This window comes from Trachemys scripta, chromosome 2 (assembly GCF_013100865.1).
Source record: "Trachemys scripta elegans isolate TJP31775 chromosome 2, CAS_Tse_1.0, whole genome shotgun sequence".
NCBI classification, from domain to species: domain Eukaryota; kingdom Metazoa; phylum Chordata; order Testudines; family Emydidae; genus Trachemys; species Trachemys scripta.
Genome location: NC_048299.1, coordinates 273,337,956 through 273,354,277, shown reverse-complemented (window position 1 = coordinate 273,354,277; position 16,322 = coordinate 273,337,956). Strand labels below are relative to the sequence as shown.

General features: G+C 39.6%; 1 protein-coding gene across 11 annotated transcripts in view; it reads left to right on the top strand.

The window, feature by feature from the left end:
• The window catches only part of PTK2 (protein tyrosine kinase 2), a 368,873-nt gene that overhangs the window by 317,031 nt on the left and 35,520 nt on the right, over positions 1-16,322 (top strand). For 9 of the 11 annotated variants that reach the window (XM_034763674.1, XM_034763673.1, XM_034763672.1 and 6 more), the window contains 4 exons: positions 7,375-7,486; positions 11,084-11,170; positions 12,274-12,411; positions 14,493-14,624. In XM_034763674.1, the coding sequence (XP_034619565.1) occupies positions 7,375-7,486; positions 11,084-11,170; positions 12,274-12,411; positions 14,493-14,624 (469 nt within the window). Of the gene's footprint in view, positions 1-6,497; positions 6,681-7,374; positions 7,487-11,083; positions 11,171-12,273; positions 12,412-14,492; positions 14,625-16,322 lie in introns of those variants that run through there. The other 2 variants (XM_034763681.1, XM_034763675.1) reach the window with 2 other exon arrangements.

The window sequence follows — 16,322 nt, the reverse complement described above, 5'->3', positions numbered from 1 at the left end:
GATCCCTCACCAAAGGCTCTTCAGCAAAGTAAGCAGTTATGGGATAAGAGGGAAGGTTTGCTCATGGATTGGTAACTGGTTAAAAGATAGGAAACAAAGGGTAGGAATAAATGGTCAGTTTTCAGAATGGAGAGAAGTAAATAGTGGTGTCCCGCAGCAGTCTGTACTGGGACCAATCCTATTCAACATATTCATAAACGTTCTGGAAAAAGGGGTAAACAGTGAGGTGGCAAAATTTGCAGAAGATACTTAACTATCTTGAGTAGTTTTGTCCCAGGCAGATTGCAAAGAGCTACAAAAGGATCTCTCAAAACTGGGTGACTGGGCAACAAAATGGCAGATGAAATTCAGTGTTGTTAAATGCAAAGTAATGCACATTGGAAAACATAATCCTAACTATACATATACAATGATGGGGTCTAACTTAGCTGTTACTACTCAAGAAAGAGATCTTGAAGTCATTGTGGATAGTTCTCTGAAAACATCCACTCAATGTGCAGCGGCAGTCAAAAAAGTGAACAGAATATTGGGAATCATTAATAAAGACATAGATAATAGGACAGAAAATATCATATTGCCTTTATATAAATTCATGGTACGCCCACATCTTGAATACTGCGTGTAGATGTGATTGCCCTATCTCAAAAAAGATATATTGGAATTGGAAAAGGTACAGAAAAGAGCAACAAAAATTATTAGGGGTATGGAACAGCTGCCATATGAGGAGAGAGAAGACTGGGACTTTTCAGCTTGGAAAAGAGACGACTAAGGGGGGATATGATAGAGGTCTATAAAATCATGACTGGTATGGAGAAAGTAAATAAGGAAATGTTATTTACTCCTTCTTGTAACACAAGAACTAGGGGTCACCAAATGAAATTAATAGGCAGCAGGTTTAAAACAAACAAAAAGAAGTATTTTTTCACACAATGCACAGCCTACTGTCCCATAGGACCCAAGGGCTGGCGCCCGCCTCGGTCAAGGTACACTTGGCAGCAATTTCGGCTTTCCACCCTGCGGTGTCTGGTCAGTCGGTATTCTCCCACCACATGACTTCCTGGTTTTTGAAAGGTCCCCTCCTCCATCAAGCCCCTCCATTTCCAGGAAAATCGAATCCAAGCGAATCGACTACTGGAAGGAGCTTATCTCCCCTCCCATACACAGAATACACCTCCCCTCCAATGCCACCAACCGTACCACAGCTGTAACCGGAATCAGCCTTCTCATCAGGAGATTCTGAGCTATCTGATGAACTACTCTTCCCTTACCCTACATATCCTACTCCACCGAAAAGACCCACACAAGTTTGGAACCAACCTCCGCATCATCTCACTCAGAGATGCTGTGGGCACCCATCGACACCTCCTACTAGCCATATTGGGGGGCTTGGGACTAGTACCCACTGCAAAGTCAATCTAATCTGCCAGGGTGTCACCCCTTGCTTCCCTGCAAAAAGCACGCTCATATCTGCTCCGGATCCTGCAGTTCCACTGGAACCAGCAAGATTGCCATCATCATCCCCAGCTGAAGCAGTGACTTCTACATCCCCGCCCTCAACCTCCCAATGACTACAGCCCTGCGTGGATACCAAATTTATATCCGTAGCCGCAGATATAAATTTGATATCCACACAGGGCTTTACCAGTGACTTCAGGTAGTTCCAGAACCTTCTCCGCAGAGTTGTTGGAGAGCTTCAGATTCCCCTTGAGATCCTAGCACAAACTTGTAGACATCCTGCACACTTCCAGATCCAACAGAATAACTCTCCCCGTTAATGAAGCCACACTAGAGCCAGCTAGGACAATTGCCACCTGCGCTCCTACCCCCAAAGGGGCAGAGAAGCTTTATTATGTGTGGGCCAAGGGTATGTAATTTTTTGTTTTCTCACTTCACTGGTGGTCCATGCCATTTCTGAAAGAGATAGACAGCAATATCCCTGGTCTACTCCTGTTGACAAAGAGGGCAAATACTTGGATCTACTGGGAAGAGAGGCCTTCTCCATCATCCAGCCTCCATTTCAGGATAGCCAGTTACCAGGTGCTACTGTCTAAATACTATTTCCTAAACTATACCAAGTTTGCAGAGTTTACTGACAGCCTTCCGCAACAGGACAGAGCACATTTTAAAGCTCTGATAGACGAGGGCAAACTGATAGTGATGACTGGCCTCCAATCTGCAGTTGATACATGGGCTTCCTATTTCTCCCTGGACAGGCCATCATTACGGATACATCCCTATTAGGTGGGGCACCCCGCATGAACAGTCACACAGCCCAGGGTGTTTGGACATCTTGAGAGGCCAGGATGCACATCAATATCATGGAGTTGTGAGCAGTACAGAAAGCATGCAAGTCTTTTCTTCAAGTCATCCACTCTCACCATGTCCTTACAATGTCCAACAATGTTATGACTGTCTCCAATAGTAGAAAGGACTCTATTAGAAAATGTTACCTAGCTAAATGGAAGTGCTTCTCTTCTTGGGCACAACAAAGAGGTATTCTTCCCGAGACTACAGCTATTCCTCTCATCTTGGACTATATCCTATCTTTGAAGACATCAGGTTTGTCCATCAGCTCCTTGAGAGTCCACTTGGCGCTGATCAGTGCATACCATCCACCTTCTCAGGGCTACTCGGTCTTCACACATCCACTGACTGGTAGATTCTGGAAAGGCCTAATCGAACCTTCCCACCTACACAGAAGCCTACTCCCTAGTGGGACCTGAACCTTGTTCTCTCAATACTCACAAAATTCACCCCTAAAGTAGTTTCAGAATTTCACCTTAACCAATTCATTACTTACCTGTGTTCTTCCCAAAACCGCACACTTCAACAGAGGAATGAAGACTCCACTCACTCGATGTTCAGCAGGCCTTGGTTTTCTACCTACAGAGAACAGAACCAACCAGGAAATCCCCAAGACTGTTTGTCAGTATAGCAGAAAGAGTCAGGGCATACCATCTCCACCCAGAGAATCTCCAAATGGTTCTCTGGGTGTATTCTACTCTGTCAGCTTTCGAACCTCCCCCCACATCCACACATTGGGTAAGAGCTCATTCCACGAGAGCACAAGCAACAACTATGGCGTCTCTTTAGGAAGTACCCCTCCTGGACATCTGTGAAGCAGCCGCATCAAGCTCCTTTCACACATTTGCAAGACATTATGCCCTGGTGCAAGACTCTTCTGCTGATGCCTCCTTTGGGACATCGGTACTCTGTTCAGCCCTACCTCCTACATCCTTATGCTCTCTTCTTACTTAGGTACTGCTGGTCAATCACCCACAGTAGGAATACAATAGGGGCCATCACTCAAAAAAGAAGAGGAAGTTGCTTACCTGTAACTGAAGGTGCTTTGAGATGTGTGGTCCCTATCTATATTCCATTACTCACCCTACTGTCCCCCTGTGCTTCAGTTCTTATATGATTTACGGTAGAGAAGGAACTGGAGAGGTCGGTCCACCACACCCTTTATCCCTTCAGTCGGCAGCATGAGGTGAATCAGTGTGAATGCACGGATCAACAAACACTACTTCCAAATTCTCTGGCTCCAGGCACATGGTGCACATGCTTAAGCCATGGTTTAATACAGATAGGGACCACACATCTCAAAGAGCCTCCAGTTATAGATAAGTAACCTCCTCTTTAAATCATAAATTTTAATCCTGTTTTGCATTTATACTTTTTTGTTATTTTATTACTAATGAGAGGAAAAGTTTGCGTCTCATTGGTTGATAACCATTAAAACATTGATTTGCATCTAAATATTGCCTTTACATTAATTTGATACTTTTTGCCAATCAGGAAGATACAGTATATCTATACACATTTATTTAAGAAATTATATACGTTACCATATATTTATTCAGATTCTTAATTTTTCCATTTTTTATGATGACAGAAATTGGTGAATGATGCATTTCTTATTTACTAGAGGATTATTTATTTACTCCAGATTTGTCATGCTCTATTTTGATAGAAATTGGAATTCAATTAAAATGCAAATAGCAGCATTTTTTAAAATGGGTTAAAACTACCTTAAATGCAGGATGCATAAGAAAAAAAATGTTTATGAAAACATGATTTGCATTTAAAACTGACTCCTTAAACAAAGTATTATCTGTAATTAGTTAATTTAACTCATTGTTTCTGGTCATCATGGCCAGGATTCTCAAACTAATTAAATAAACTGAAGAAAATATTCTTTCTGAACCTGCAGAGCAGGCTACTGCTGTCAAAAACTGGATTAGCACTTCAACAAACGCTGGTTCCAGGTGCTTAGCAAGTCAGTGGTTTGACTTTTATTAAAAACGTTGGCAGGAAACGTAATTTTTTTGTATTTTTTTTTGTAATTTAAATCATTTTAATAGATTATAATAACTTTAGGCCATAGGTTGTCATAATTTCAAATGTAATTTGAAATGTTTAGTTTTTGAAGTATTTAATTTAAATTTAAAAAATCAGATTTAAATACAAATCTGAGTTTTTTTAATTTTTTAAAGAATCATTGATTTTTATCCACCCTGCTAAACAGTGTGTTTTCCTTTAAAGACCTCCATTAGAATGATCCCCTTGGGAAACTGGAATAAAATGAGGGCAGGGTAGAGAATATGGTGACATATATTCGAGGAAATGCTTCTTGTATTTGTTGAGTTTGTCATCTAGATACACTGATAAATTTCTTAGAAAGAGAGAGGTTGCCATTAAAATGTCAGCATTTATCATGAGTTTCCACACAGCGATATCTGAGGTACTAGAATTACTTTTTTTTCTTAAGTAAAAGAAACCCGTGCAGGATCTCCGATAACTCTTGTGTGGAAACAATTGGTAAATGTTTTCTTTTTAATGAGATATTCCAGAAACGGGTTCTTTGTAAGTAAAGTTAAATTTATTTCTCAAGTTAAGTAAACGTTTGAATAGCTGAAACTGTAAATCAAGCATCTAAACTTTCCTAGAAAAATGTTAAGTTTGATGGCACTGCCTTAAGAAATGGCAGGGAAATTATATGAATAGAAATGCATCTGCATCTGTCCTTACTGTGGCTAAAAATATGTGTAGTTTGGGAAAATATGCCTAGATATGACTTTCCTGACCTTCTGTGACGTCTAACTGCTCAGAGTACTCAAGCAGCTGTACTGAGAGAAGGTCAAAAATATCTCTTGATTGACTCCATCTATGGGTTGGTCTTCCCATTGTAAAAACAAAGACGTTTTTGTGAGTTATTTATACTCTTTGCTTTCAGCAGTTGAAAACTTCCCAGTGGCATTTCCATTTTATATTCATTTTTTCTAGTGGGGAGTCTAAGGCATCCAAGTGCGAGCTCTTTTTCATGTGATCAGTCTTTAGCTAGAATGGTCCCAGGATGTTTTGGTAAGGGGATTGACGCCTCTTTATGGTAAGGACTTAGAAATATCTCACTGGACTGAGTTGCAGTCATGAGGCAAGAGATTTAGCCTATGTTATGAAAAACACGTCATTTATGTCTATGTGTGGCATTCCCACTCCATCTTTTTGGACTTAGGCCTAGTCTACACTGGGGCGGGGGGAGATCGATCTAAGTTACACAACTTCAGCTATGTGAATAGTCAACGTACTCACCACGGTGTCTTCACTGTGATGAGTCGACTGCTGCTGCTACCCCGTCAACTCTGCCTGCACTTCTCGTGGTGGTGGAGTACAGGAGTCGATGGGAGAGTACTCGGGGATCGATTTATCGCGTCTAGACTAGATACAATAAATTGACCCCCCCGCTGGATCGATCGCTGCCTGCCAATCCGGCGGGTAGTATAGACATACCCTTAGTAAATATTAGTTACTCAGATAGCAAGATGATGAATGTGACACATAGCTAGACAGAAAGACAAGATGAGAATGTTAGATTCCCTTTTGAGGGTTAGGAGCTGGGTGTTCCACAACAGTAAACCTGTGGCACAAATTTTTGACATCAACCAAGTCTAAATGTCTGATATGTCTCCATTCCATTTGCTAGTACTAGAGAATCAGCCCACTGTATCAAAGACTCTGTTACAAACCTCTCCAAGTATATTACACACAAAGCATTCACTTTTTTAACTTATCTGATTTCCCATAGTATATTTTTGTTCTGACATTTGTGTGTGTTACTTCAGCAGTGATGGATTGAAATAGCAGCAGCATATTTTAAATCCATTTCTGTTGCTGTGAGACTAGATTAGCTATTTTCTGTTTTTGGCTGAAAGAGAAACAGCAGAGTTTGTGTCCAGTCAAGCAGAATTTATTCTTGAAATGAGCAAGAAAGTTCCCAGATTAGAAAGGACTGCTGCAACTGATCTCATCCCTTGCATGTGTAATTCTGAATGTTCTTTAGTGGACTAAACCACGAGGTTAAAAACTTTGAATGAGCTTCCTTATTAGAAACTCCTGAATGGTGGTAAACACGGGGGAATTGCTCCTTTACAAGATTGATTAGCTTGTCATTCTGGAGAGGTTGATACGAAAACAATCAGACCTACTCAGAACCCTGAAGAATCTATGTAGCATGCAGCTCTAGCAAATTTTTAACTCCTATTTGAAAGCTGCATTCTAAGTATTTTTAAAATGGCAAATATCCAAGATTAATAATCCACATAGCAGAACGGGGAGGAGGCTGCCGTGGAGACAGCAGTATTATGTTGAACTTCAAATAGTCTGTGATAGTCAGAACAGTGGTAAGTAGCAAGCTAGTTTTACTACGGTTTTGTATTTTGATTAAATTGTAGCTTTTGGCCTGAATAGTAAGAGTCTGAGTAAATATTATCACGTTTCTGTTTGGCTGAATTAGTCTGTTAAATGTGTTCCTAGTTACGCTGAAATGTAATAAGAAGTCCTAGTATTTAAGATTTTCTTCTTTTAATTTGTCAATAGAACTGAAAGATTTTCATGCTTCCATAAAGATTATATCTGCAGTTTATTTTATACCTTTGCAGAGATGCAATAGAATATTTCCATATGAAAAATAAATGTTTGCAAGTATGTGCTTGATTAATTGCCTCTTGGGATTTCTCAGTATAATTATGCCTTGTGCCACTAGATCAAAAGAAATGTTCACATGTGAAAAACTCTTCTACAGCATCACCCATAATTTTCTAAAAATGTCTTTCATTACCATGTGTCTTTGCATATCAAGATTGTTGTGTTTCAGCTGCTAATTTTGCAAAGGTATTTTCCCCTAGTATTAGTTTTATGAAATCTAACCAGCCCTCTCCCTATTTAAAAGCAGCCTTATTTGCCTTGTAAATTCCTGACAGTCTGCGGGCTGAGATCCATTAATCTGGGGGTTTGAAAGAAATTTGGAGATAGCATCTATTACACACTGAACCAGAATATTATTTATCTTCAGTGTAACATTTATTTTCTTCTTAGTACAATACTGGAGGAAGAGAAGCTGCAGCAAGAAGAACGAATGAGAATGGAATCAAGGCGACAAGTCACAGTGTCCTGGGATTCAGGAGGATCAGATGAAGCCCCTCCCAAGGTAGCTAACTTTTTGTTAACACATACTTTATATTCAACAATATTATTATTTTATTCCATTAACCTGTTAAATATTGTTCAGTGATGAGAGAAGCCAGAAGGCTCCCTCCTCTTCCCCTGTTTGGTGATCTGCTGCTTGTGATAACACTTAACTAATTTTACACTATTTCAGATGGATTTCACTTTAAGGACCCAGCCTTAGAGCTGATTTGTATTGCAGTTTTGTGGTGTTGGGTCAGACTGTTAGCCAATACTGTGCCAACTTTTCTCTGGTTTCTCTCTTTTCTCATGGTCATGTAACTTGAAAAAGACTAGAATAGTTTGCCATTAAATTGTTTTGCCTAGGGCTAAACATTTTCTCCCTTTCTTTCTGTCTGTGTTATTTCTCATAAATTAATAGCTAGTGAGATCCCTGACAATCATAAAGTAAAGTTTATACCATAATAGTGAGTGGATAGAAATGAGTTCAATCGATTTTTACTTTATTCTGAAGAGACTGTTACAATTCCTCTCTGAAGATTTCCCTTTTATAATTTAAAGGATCCTTAAGTATTTTTTTTTTGTATGTTCATTGGTATGTCTATCTGCTATCCATCTGGACTCCACTGCCGTGCAGTCTTGAAGTCTAATCCTGCAAGGTGCCGAGTAGCCCCAAAGTCCACTATCGTCAGTGTCTCCTCATAGGAGCCATTGGGCACAAATATTTTGACTAGCTTCTCCTTGAGTTCAGTCACCATCCCAGTGCCAAATATTGGCTGTGTCTTAACCAGCTAATTGACCATGAAAACCCTGAAGCCAGCAGCTGCTGTTTCTGCCACACACATCCATAAACATTCCTGGCAAAAGGTGGGGTCTTTTGCTTTTCTTTTTTTTTTTTTTTTTTTTTTTTTTACCATCTTTAGCTTGTTGGCTGAGAGAGTTGTGAGCCCCGCTTCTGCACTTTAATAGGGACAACAGGACAAGAAACATAGCCCATGGAAAAATGGTTTGAACTTTTTGTTCTAAAATGAATTTTAAAAACCCCATTGACCTATTTAATCAACTAAGATTGAGGGCAGGTCTACTCTTAAATCATTGCATCGGTGCTGCTGCAGCTCTTAAGTGAAGATGTTCCTATGAGAGCTCTCCCATCTGCATAGTTAATCCACCTTCCCAAGAGGTGATAGTTATGTTGACAGTAGAAGCCCTCCCGTTGACATACCACTATCTAAACAGGGGGTTACGGTTAGGATAACTATGTCACTCAGGGAGGTGGATTTTTTACACCTCTGAGGCTAGGTCTACACTACCCGCCTGAATCGGCGGGTAGAAATCGACCTCTCGGGGATCAATTTATCGCGTCCCATTGGGACGCGACAATCGATCCCCGAATCGGCGCTCTTACTCCACCAGCGGAGGTGGAAGTAAGCGCCGCCAACAGAAAACCGCAGAAGTCGATTTTGCCGCCGTCCTCACAACGGGGTAAGTCGGCTGCGTTACGTCGAATTCAGCTACGCTATTCACGTAGCTGAATTTGCGTATCTTAAATCGACTCCCCCCTGTAGTGTAGATGTACCCTGAGTGACGTAGTTATACTGACATAGGTCTGTAATGTAGACCTGGCCTAACGGGCATGATTTAGTGCTTATATAGTCAGTAATATATACATTGGCAAAAGCAAATAAACTGCATGACCCATAATAACAATGGTAGTTAATAATTTAAAACCTTGTTTGATGAAGGGATTAAATTTTGCCTTCTAAGGCTTAATCTGAGTGCACTAAATGCTTTTTTGATGTAATGAATGAAGAATTACAACCGTTAGAAAAGCACATCATTAACACCTTTGAGAACAGTGATTTTATGAGCTTTGGGACCTGATCAAGTATGCTGATTTTGAAATCTGATACCCACGTTATTGTGCATCATTTTCTATTTGAGGGGTTTAGATCATTTTTGTTCCTGTTCAACTTACTCTCTTTATATATGTGGCTCTATAGATGTGAAATTTAGCTGCAGACTTAAGGCATCACTTTACACTGTTCCTCCATAAAATATTCAGGATGTGTACTGATGATTTGAATACCAGTTAGATGAATTTTGTCAACATGGGATTTAATGCTTCTTTTAAGACTTGACTCTTAGAATCCATATTATTTCCTCATGATGGCATTTGGTTTCTTTTTCTTCTCATTGTGACAGAGTTTCAGCACCATTATACACATACAGTGAAGGGTTTTAGACTTCTAATTCAAAACTGTATGTATACCAGTAGACTCACAACAAAGTTTATCACAACAGTTAGTACTATCAAATGACATACCCCCATCTCGTCCCTATGTACAGTTAGAAACCTTGCAATCAGGCAGTATTTTGCAAAATACTGTTTTTCTCTGCACTTGATTCCTTCCCCACTGCACCTAGCGACACCACCTCCTTATCTCTAAAGACGTGTAAATCTTTTGAAAGCTGATGTTGATCACATGTCCCTGGGAAGAAGTCAGCAAACTTGCCAGCAATGATGAAGTAGTGGCGCTGCTCTGCCTAGATGATAAAAGTATGTCGCGCTAGCAATATCTCTACCATTTAGTGGCCACAGATAGACGTGGAATTCAGTTTCCAGCAAAATCATAGGCTCTTAGATGCCAATGCAGAATAGCAAGCTTCTTTTCACATTACAGTGTATATTACCCTCTGAATTCTTTCACTTTTTCATGATTGTCCAGACGATGTACAGTTACAGGAAGTGTTGCAACTAATCCTAAAGAGGAAAGGGATCAGTTATCTGATAGCCAGCCAAGGAGTTTTGTGGCCACTTGCTCGCTGCCACCTATAGTTAATGCTGCTGTCAATTCTAATGGGAGACATTTCTAGCTGCTTCACTAGACTGGGCATGGGTTATAAAACAAGGCATAAATAATCCAAGTGTCTTGGAATTCAAATGTTGGTTAAAATTTGGGGCAGTTAATTACATGAACATGGACATTAACAATTAGAGCTCAGGGAGTCTCTCAGGATAATTTCTGTGAATATTCATTCCAAGAAATAATTCAGTTTGCTTTACCTGTGTTTAGACTTTACTGTGCTTTACCTGTACTTTAGACCACTATTCTAGCAAAGGAGTTAACTGTGAGGAGCATTTGCCAAAATACATGGGAAGTGTTGGCAGATATTAGCAGGAAGCCGATTATGAACTTGGAAACGTGAGCATTCACACCTGAAACCTGATTTTAATTATTATGCTTTAATAGTGTGTCCTCTCAGAACCAACCTATAGTTCAGGTTATTGGATACTCGCAATCAGCTACTCTCAAAGAACCTACAGAACAAGAGTTATTAATAGAAATTGTTCAGCAAATAATTTGGAATATTAAATTATTCCACTAGCCTAAACTGTTTGCAAACAGAAAAAGAGGCAAAATTCATTGAATGAATTATTCACTCAACTCCGTTGTTTCCTACAATCCTTTTTTGCTTACATTTTGAAGCTTGCTTTCATGACGCATCTTGTATAAGTTTAGCAGTATGAGAAAATTTGCCTTTCCTGAAAATAACTTACTTTGATTTATTTATTTATATGATTGTTCTCTTTAAAAAGTGCACTCTTTTATATTTATAGCCCAGCAGACCTGGTTATCCCAGTCCAAGATCCAGTGAAGGGTTTTATCCTAGTCCACAGCATATGGTACCGCCCAATCATTACCAGGTAAAATATTATCTATCTTTGTGCCTGCTGTTTTAAAATAGTTTATCATCCATTTGCATGTAGTGGGTCTCTTTCTCCTCATGTGTACACCAGTTTAGCTCCATTGAGTTCAATAGACATACTTCTGATTTACGCCAGTGTAACACCAGAATTGAGTCTGGTAGGTTGATTCCAAATGGCAAGCAAGTCAACTGTTTGTCTGACTCTCCAGTCAATTAAAACTACAGTAATAAACTTTTTCTCATATTTATCAAGGAAGTTCAGTGTTCATGTAACATGCATGTGACAATTTACACTTGGCTAACAGTCACTTGCATGTCAAAATAGGATTAAGTGGTCTGATTACCTTGGCCTTGTTCATGCTGTGTTCCCCAGTGAGTTCTTTGAAGCATTTCATGTTCCCTCGAGTTGATAGCCCTCTCCAAATGTTAACACATAGTATACTTGCCTGTTTAACTTTGGTCTTGTACCATCAAAGTAAATTTAAAACATCTTCTGTCATGGAACTGTTTCAGAATTTTTAGATTTGTTCAAAGCTGCATGAAGCAGCATTTTTTAAAATGAGAACACTTCAGTCTCATTAAAATTGCTTTGATTTTTCTATAGAGAAGGAATTTGTCAGGCCATCCTGCAGCTATGATAATTACATGCTGTCACTCAGGATTTAAGCTTGTAACATACCCTCGGGGGGTACATTTTTGCATAGTTCATAGGGAGATATGTGCATGATTCCTATTAACATTAATGAGAGTGTGTAATTCCTTGTGTTGAAAATATACTGATGGATATGTTTTTGTTCATTAAGGGATTTTGATGTCCTCTGCTGCTAGGGTTAAAACATAACTTTTATCACTAGTTGAGGATACCTGTTCTAACACAATAAACATGTGGTTTGTTAAAGCAGTATTTGTATGTCATATTTCAGCTTTAATTGCTGACCTTTCTTCTGATTCTCTCTCTATATTTTTTTTTTAATTGACTTCATCTCCTGCCATGAGGCATTTATTATGCTCTCTGTTTTGGCCACATGAGAGAGAATCATCAAACATGGAAGAGCTTAACTGGGGGCCTTAATATGATCATCAAGCATTTTCTTTTTATAGGTCTCTGGCTATCCTGGTTCTCATGGGATACCAGCCATGGCAGGCAGCATTTATCCTGGCCAGGCATCTCTTTTGGATCAAGCAGATTCCTGGAACCATCGGCCTCAGGAAATATCAATGTGGCCCCCCACCATGGAGGTAATGTGAATTTTCACAAAGTTTATTGTACATTGTACAGTAATTGCATTCTAAAGCTTTTTTAAAAAATTGCAAATACAACTCTGGAGTTTAATCTAGGGAAACTAAGTCGATTTACCTGGAAGTTTTAAAATGGTTTGATTAAGGAAGGAAGGGAATATTATTCATCAATAAAAACAGTGGAGTGGGACTCGTGACTGGAGTCTGTTCATTGTTCTACCACTGGTTTCTTACATGAGCTTAGGCAAGCTGTGGTGCACCTATGCCTGAGTTCACTAATTGCTAAAATGGGGATATTAGTATTTACCTTCCTTTTTGGGGGTGTTGAGACTAAATTAATGGTTATAAAGTACTTTGAATTCCTCAGACAAAATGCACCGCAAAAGAGCAAAGTTGTTATTACTTATTATTGAAGGAGACAAGTTTATGCTAAATAAAATATATATTAATTCATCATCCATTTAAAAAATATATAGTGCCATGGATACCTAGTGCACTTTATGAATCCAAGGTTTCTCCATGATCACAGCATACCTCTCACCATCCCAACGCCACTAAGTACCACACAGATTGCCAAACTCTTTCCCCAACCCTTCCCTCCCCTTTGTCCTTCTAATTCTTTTTTCATTCCCCTTCCAACAGTTCGTCCTTCTCCCTTCCTTTCTCCCTGCAGTCCCTTCATCTCTCCTTATTTTCTCTCTCGTCATGGTAGTGGTCCTCGTGCAGCTCCCATCTTACTAAGTCTCTTTGCTCCCTGTGGTGGTGCTCTTCTCTCTCTACCTGTAATTGCATGTGCAGAACTGAAAAGTGGGATATTCTGCTAAATACAGGACAGCAGAGATGTGTCATGCAAAGAAACCCATATTTGTGCTTTTCTTTGCCCAAGAGAGTGCTAGTTTGACTTGACCATATGTTCTGGCTATGCTGTACTGGTTGGTACCTTCACAATATATATTTGGTGGTGTAGGATTCCTCCATGAGGTTGGAATGGCTAGTTCAGGGGTCGGCAACCTTTCAGAAGTGGTGTGCCGAGTCTTCATTTATTCACTCTAATTTAAGGTTTCGCGTGCCAGTAATACATTTTAACGTTTTTAGAAGGTCTCTTTCTATAATATATAACTATGTGTTGTATGTAAAGTAAATAAGGTATTTAAAATGTTTAATAAGCTTCATTTAAAATTAAATTAAAATGCAGAGCCCCCCCCAGACCGGTGCCATAGGTTGCCTACTCCTGGGCTAGTTAATGATGAAAATGTTTCTTCTTTCTTACACTGGTAGAGTAATACCCTAAATCCCCCAACTAGTCAATAAGAACAATAGAATCTGGCTCTATATGTGCTCAAGTAGGGGTGAAGGAGAAGGCAGTATAAGAACATGATGTGTTTTGTGCATATTCATCACTAATACATTACAGCTGAGTTTTTCACTGGAATGTATGGGGGTTAGGTGACCAAATCCTATTGAATTTCAATAGGAGTTGGGCACCAAACTTCCTTTGGCACCCTACATTTCTTGTGGTTAGTGTTTTCAGCATCACTTAAGGGGACAGTGTCAGGTACATTAGGCTCAAAATTTAGATTCTGTAGAACAAGAAGTTTACAAAACTATTAGAAATAATCCCACGATATTTTTCAAAGGTGTCAGTAAAAATAGGCGGGGAGGAGGGTTGGTTTGTTTGGATAGAAACATTATCCTGCAGTGCTAGCAACCCAAACATTGTGCTAGTGCCCAAGACCCAGACAGTAATACTGACAAATCTGTTTTCATCATCCAAGCTTTGTGAAAAGAAAAGAAAAAAAAAAAAAGCACATGAAAATTCTTGAAAAGTAAAATAGATTTCTAAAGTTCATTCCGTTCCAATAATAAGCAGGGCAAACTAAATGTTTACAACTGGAATGTGTCCTTTTTGATGTGCCACTTTAATATTTTAGTAGAGCTGAGAACATAGACTATAGGTTTTGGGTTTTCTAAATCCCTTCTCTTATAATACAAGAGTTTTCACAACTGTGTATAAAAACTATTGAGTCCCATGATATTCTGCCATGGTAGACAAATGGCAACCCTTGAGCTTTCCCTCTTAGGATTCTGGCACTTTGGACATGCGAGGAATGGGACAGGTCCTACCAACACATCTAATGGAGGAGAGATTGATACGACAGCAACAAGAAATGGAGGAAGATCAGCGCTGGCTTGAAAAAGAGGAGAGATTCCTGGTAATACATTGCAGAGTACCACTAATCTCAGTAGCAGTCAACAATTAAAGCTTATTAAAATTAATAGTTTCTGTGTAACAGGAATATTAATTGAACAGATAAGTTACTACTGAAATTTAACTGGCATTTATTTGAGCCAGCTTAGTCCTCGATTAATAGTACAATATATGCCTCTCAACTGTCTATTTTAAATACAAAGTTCTGTCTGTTCCACACAAACATGATGTGATTCAATATCATCAGTTATTGACATCTGAAATATTGACATTTTAAACTGATAACTGAAATGAAAAGTTTTGCTTGGCAAACAAATCCAGTTTTTAAAACTTCTTGAGCAGCTGTTTTTTCTTGTGGTCCATATCTGGATCTTCATCACACATTTATTTTCCACATTCAGGCCTCTAGAGATTATCAGGGGTGGTGCAAAATGCTACTGTGTGGGCATCCAGATTTGCTCCCGAGCAGGTAGAGCAGAGAGAGCTCAGTCCCTAGGAGAAGGGGTAATCTCACATTTATCTGGCAACCCTGGCTCTTGAAAGAGTTGTCCAGTTTTCTGCTCGAGGGGAAATGGATGGGAGGGCGTAATTTAAAAAAAAAAAAAACAAGCAGAGAGTTGTGGAGAGCAATATGTTTGATTTCCTAATCTCTGTAGATGAATCATCCCTTTTCTTTTCTTGCCAAGGTTACAGTCTAGCTTTTCTGGGGTGAAACCCATGTCTTCAGGGAGAATCAAACTCTAGTTTCCCAAACATCTATATTAGCAGCAAAACACAGACTCAGAGTTCAAGTTCTGTGTTCAGATGCTCACTCTTCAGACCAACAGCTGGGGGAGGTTTAGGTTGGATATTAGGAAAAACGTTTTCACTAGGAGGGTGGTGAAGCACTGGAATGACTTACCTAGGGAGGTGGTGGAATCCCCTTCCTTGGAGGTTTTTAAAGTCAGGCTTGACAAAGCCCTGGCTGATGATTTAGGTGGGGATTGGTCCTGCTTTGAGCAGGGGGTTGGACTAGATGACCTCCTGAGGTCCCTTCCAACCCTGATATTCTATGATTCTACTGGGAATGCTACAGAGACAGCACAGTCAGACCACAGGATGAGGAACAGTGCTCTGTTCTGTTCTATATAGGTTCTTATGCCATGCTTACCACTATAATAACTGAGCACCTTTCATTAGTACATTAAGCATCATGACTAATATCTGTCATGTGTTTTTTTTCTTCTCACGATTTTCATCCTTTCCCCAGGGGGAGAAGTGTGCACAGTGGAATGTTTTGTGTTAGAATTTTTTTATAATGTACACATGTTGCTGAATATTTGTCACAGAAGGCAAAGAAGAGGACGTTGCACTTAGAGTGGAAGGCAGTAGGTTTATGATGGTCCTTAGTTCCTGTGGGAGTCTGTTCTACTGTCCTGAATTGGCCCCCAAGAAAACTGTCCCTTGCACAGATGAGCTTTACCCTCATTGCAGAAAGTTCCATTGTGCCAAAGGGACAAATTTATCAACCACAATTGTCTTCGTGGAGCTTTAGGTGATCTTTTAGGTTCTCTGGGCCCAGGCCACTGAGTGCTTTGAAAAAAACAACTGAGACCTTGAACTTGGCTCAGTATTCTATGAGACACAAGTGTAGAGGAGTGGAATACAGGTTTGATGTGTTCAGTGTTGCTGAGGAGACATTCTGTAGCATTCTGTACCAGTT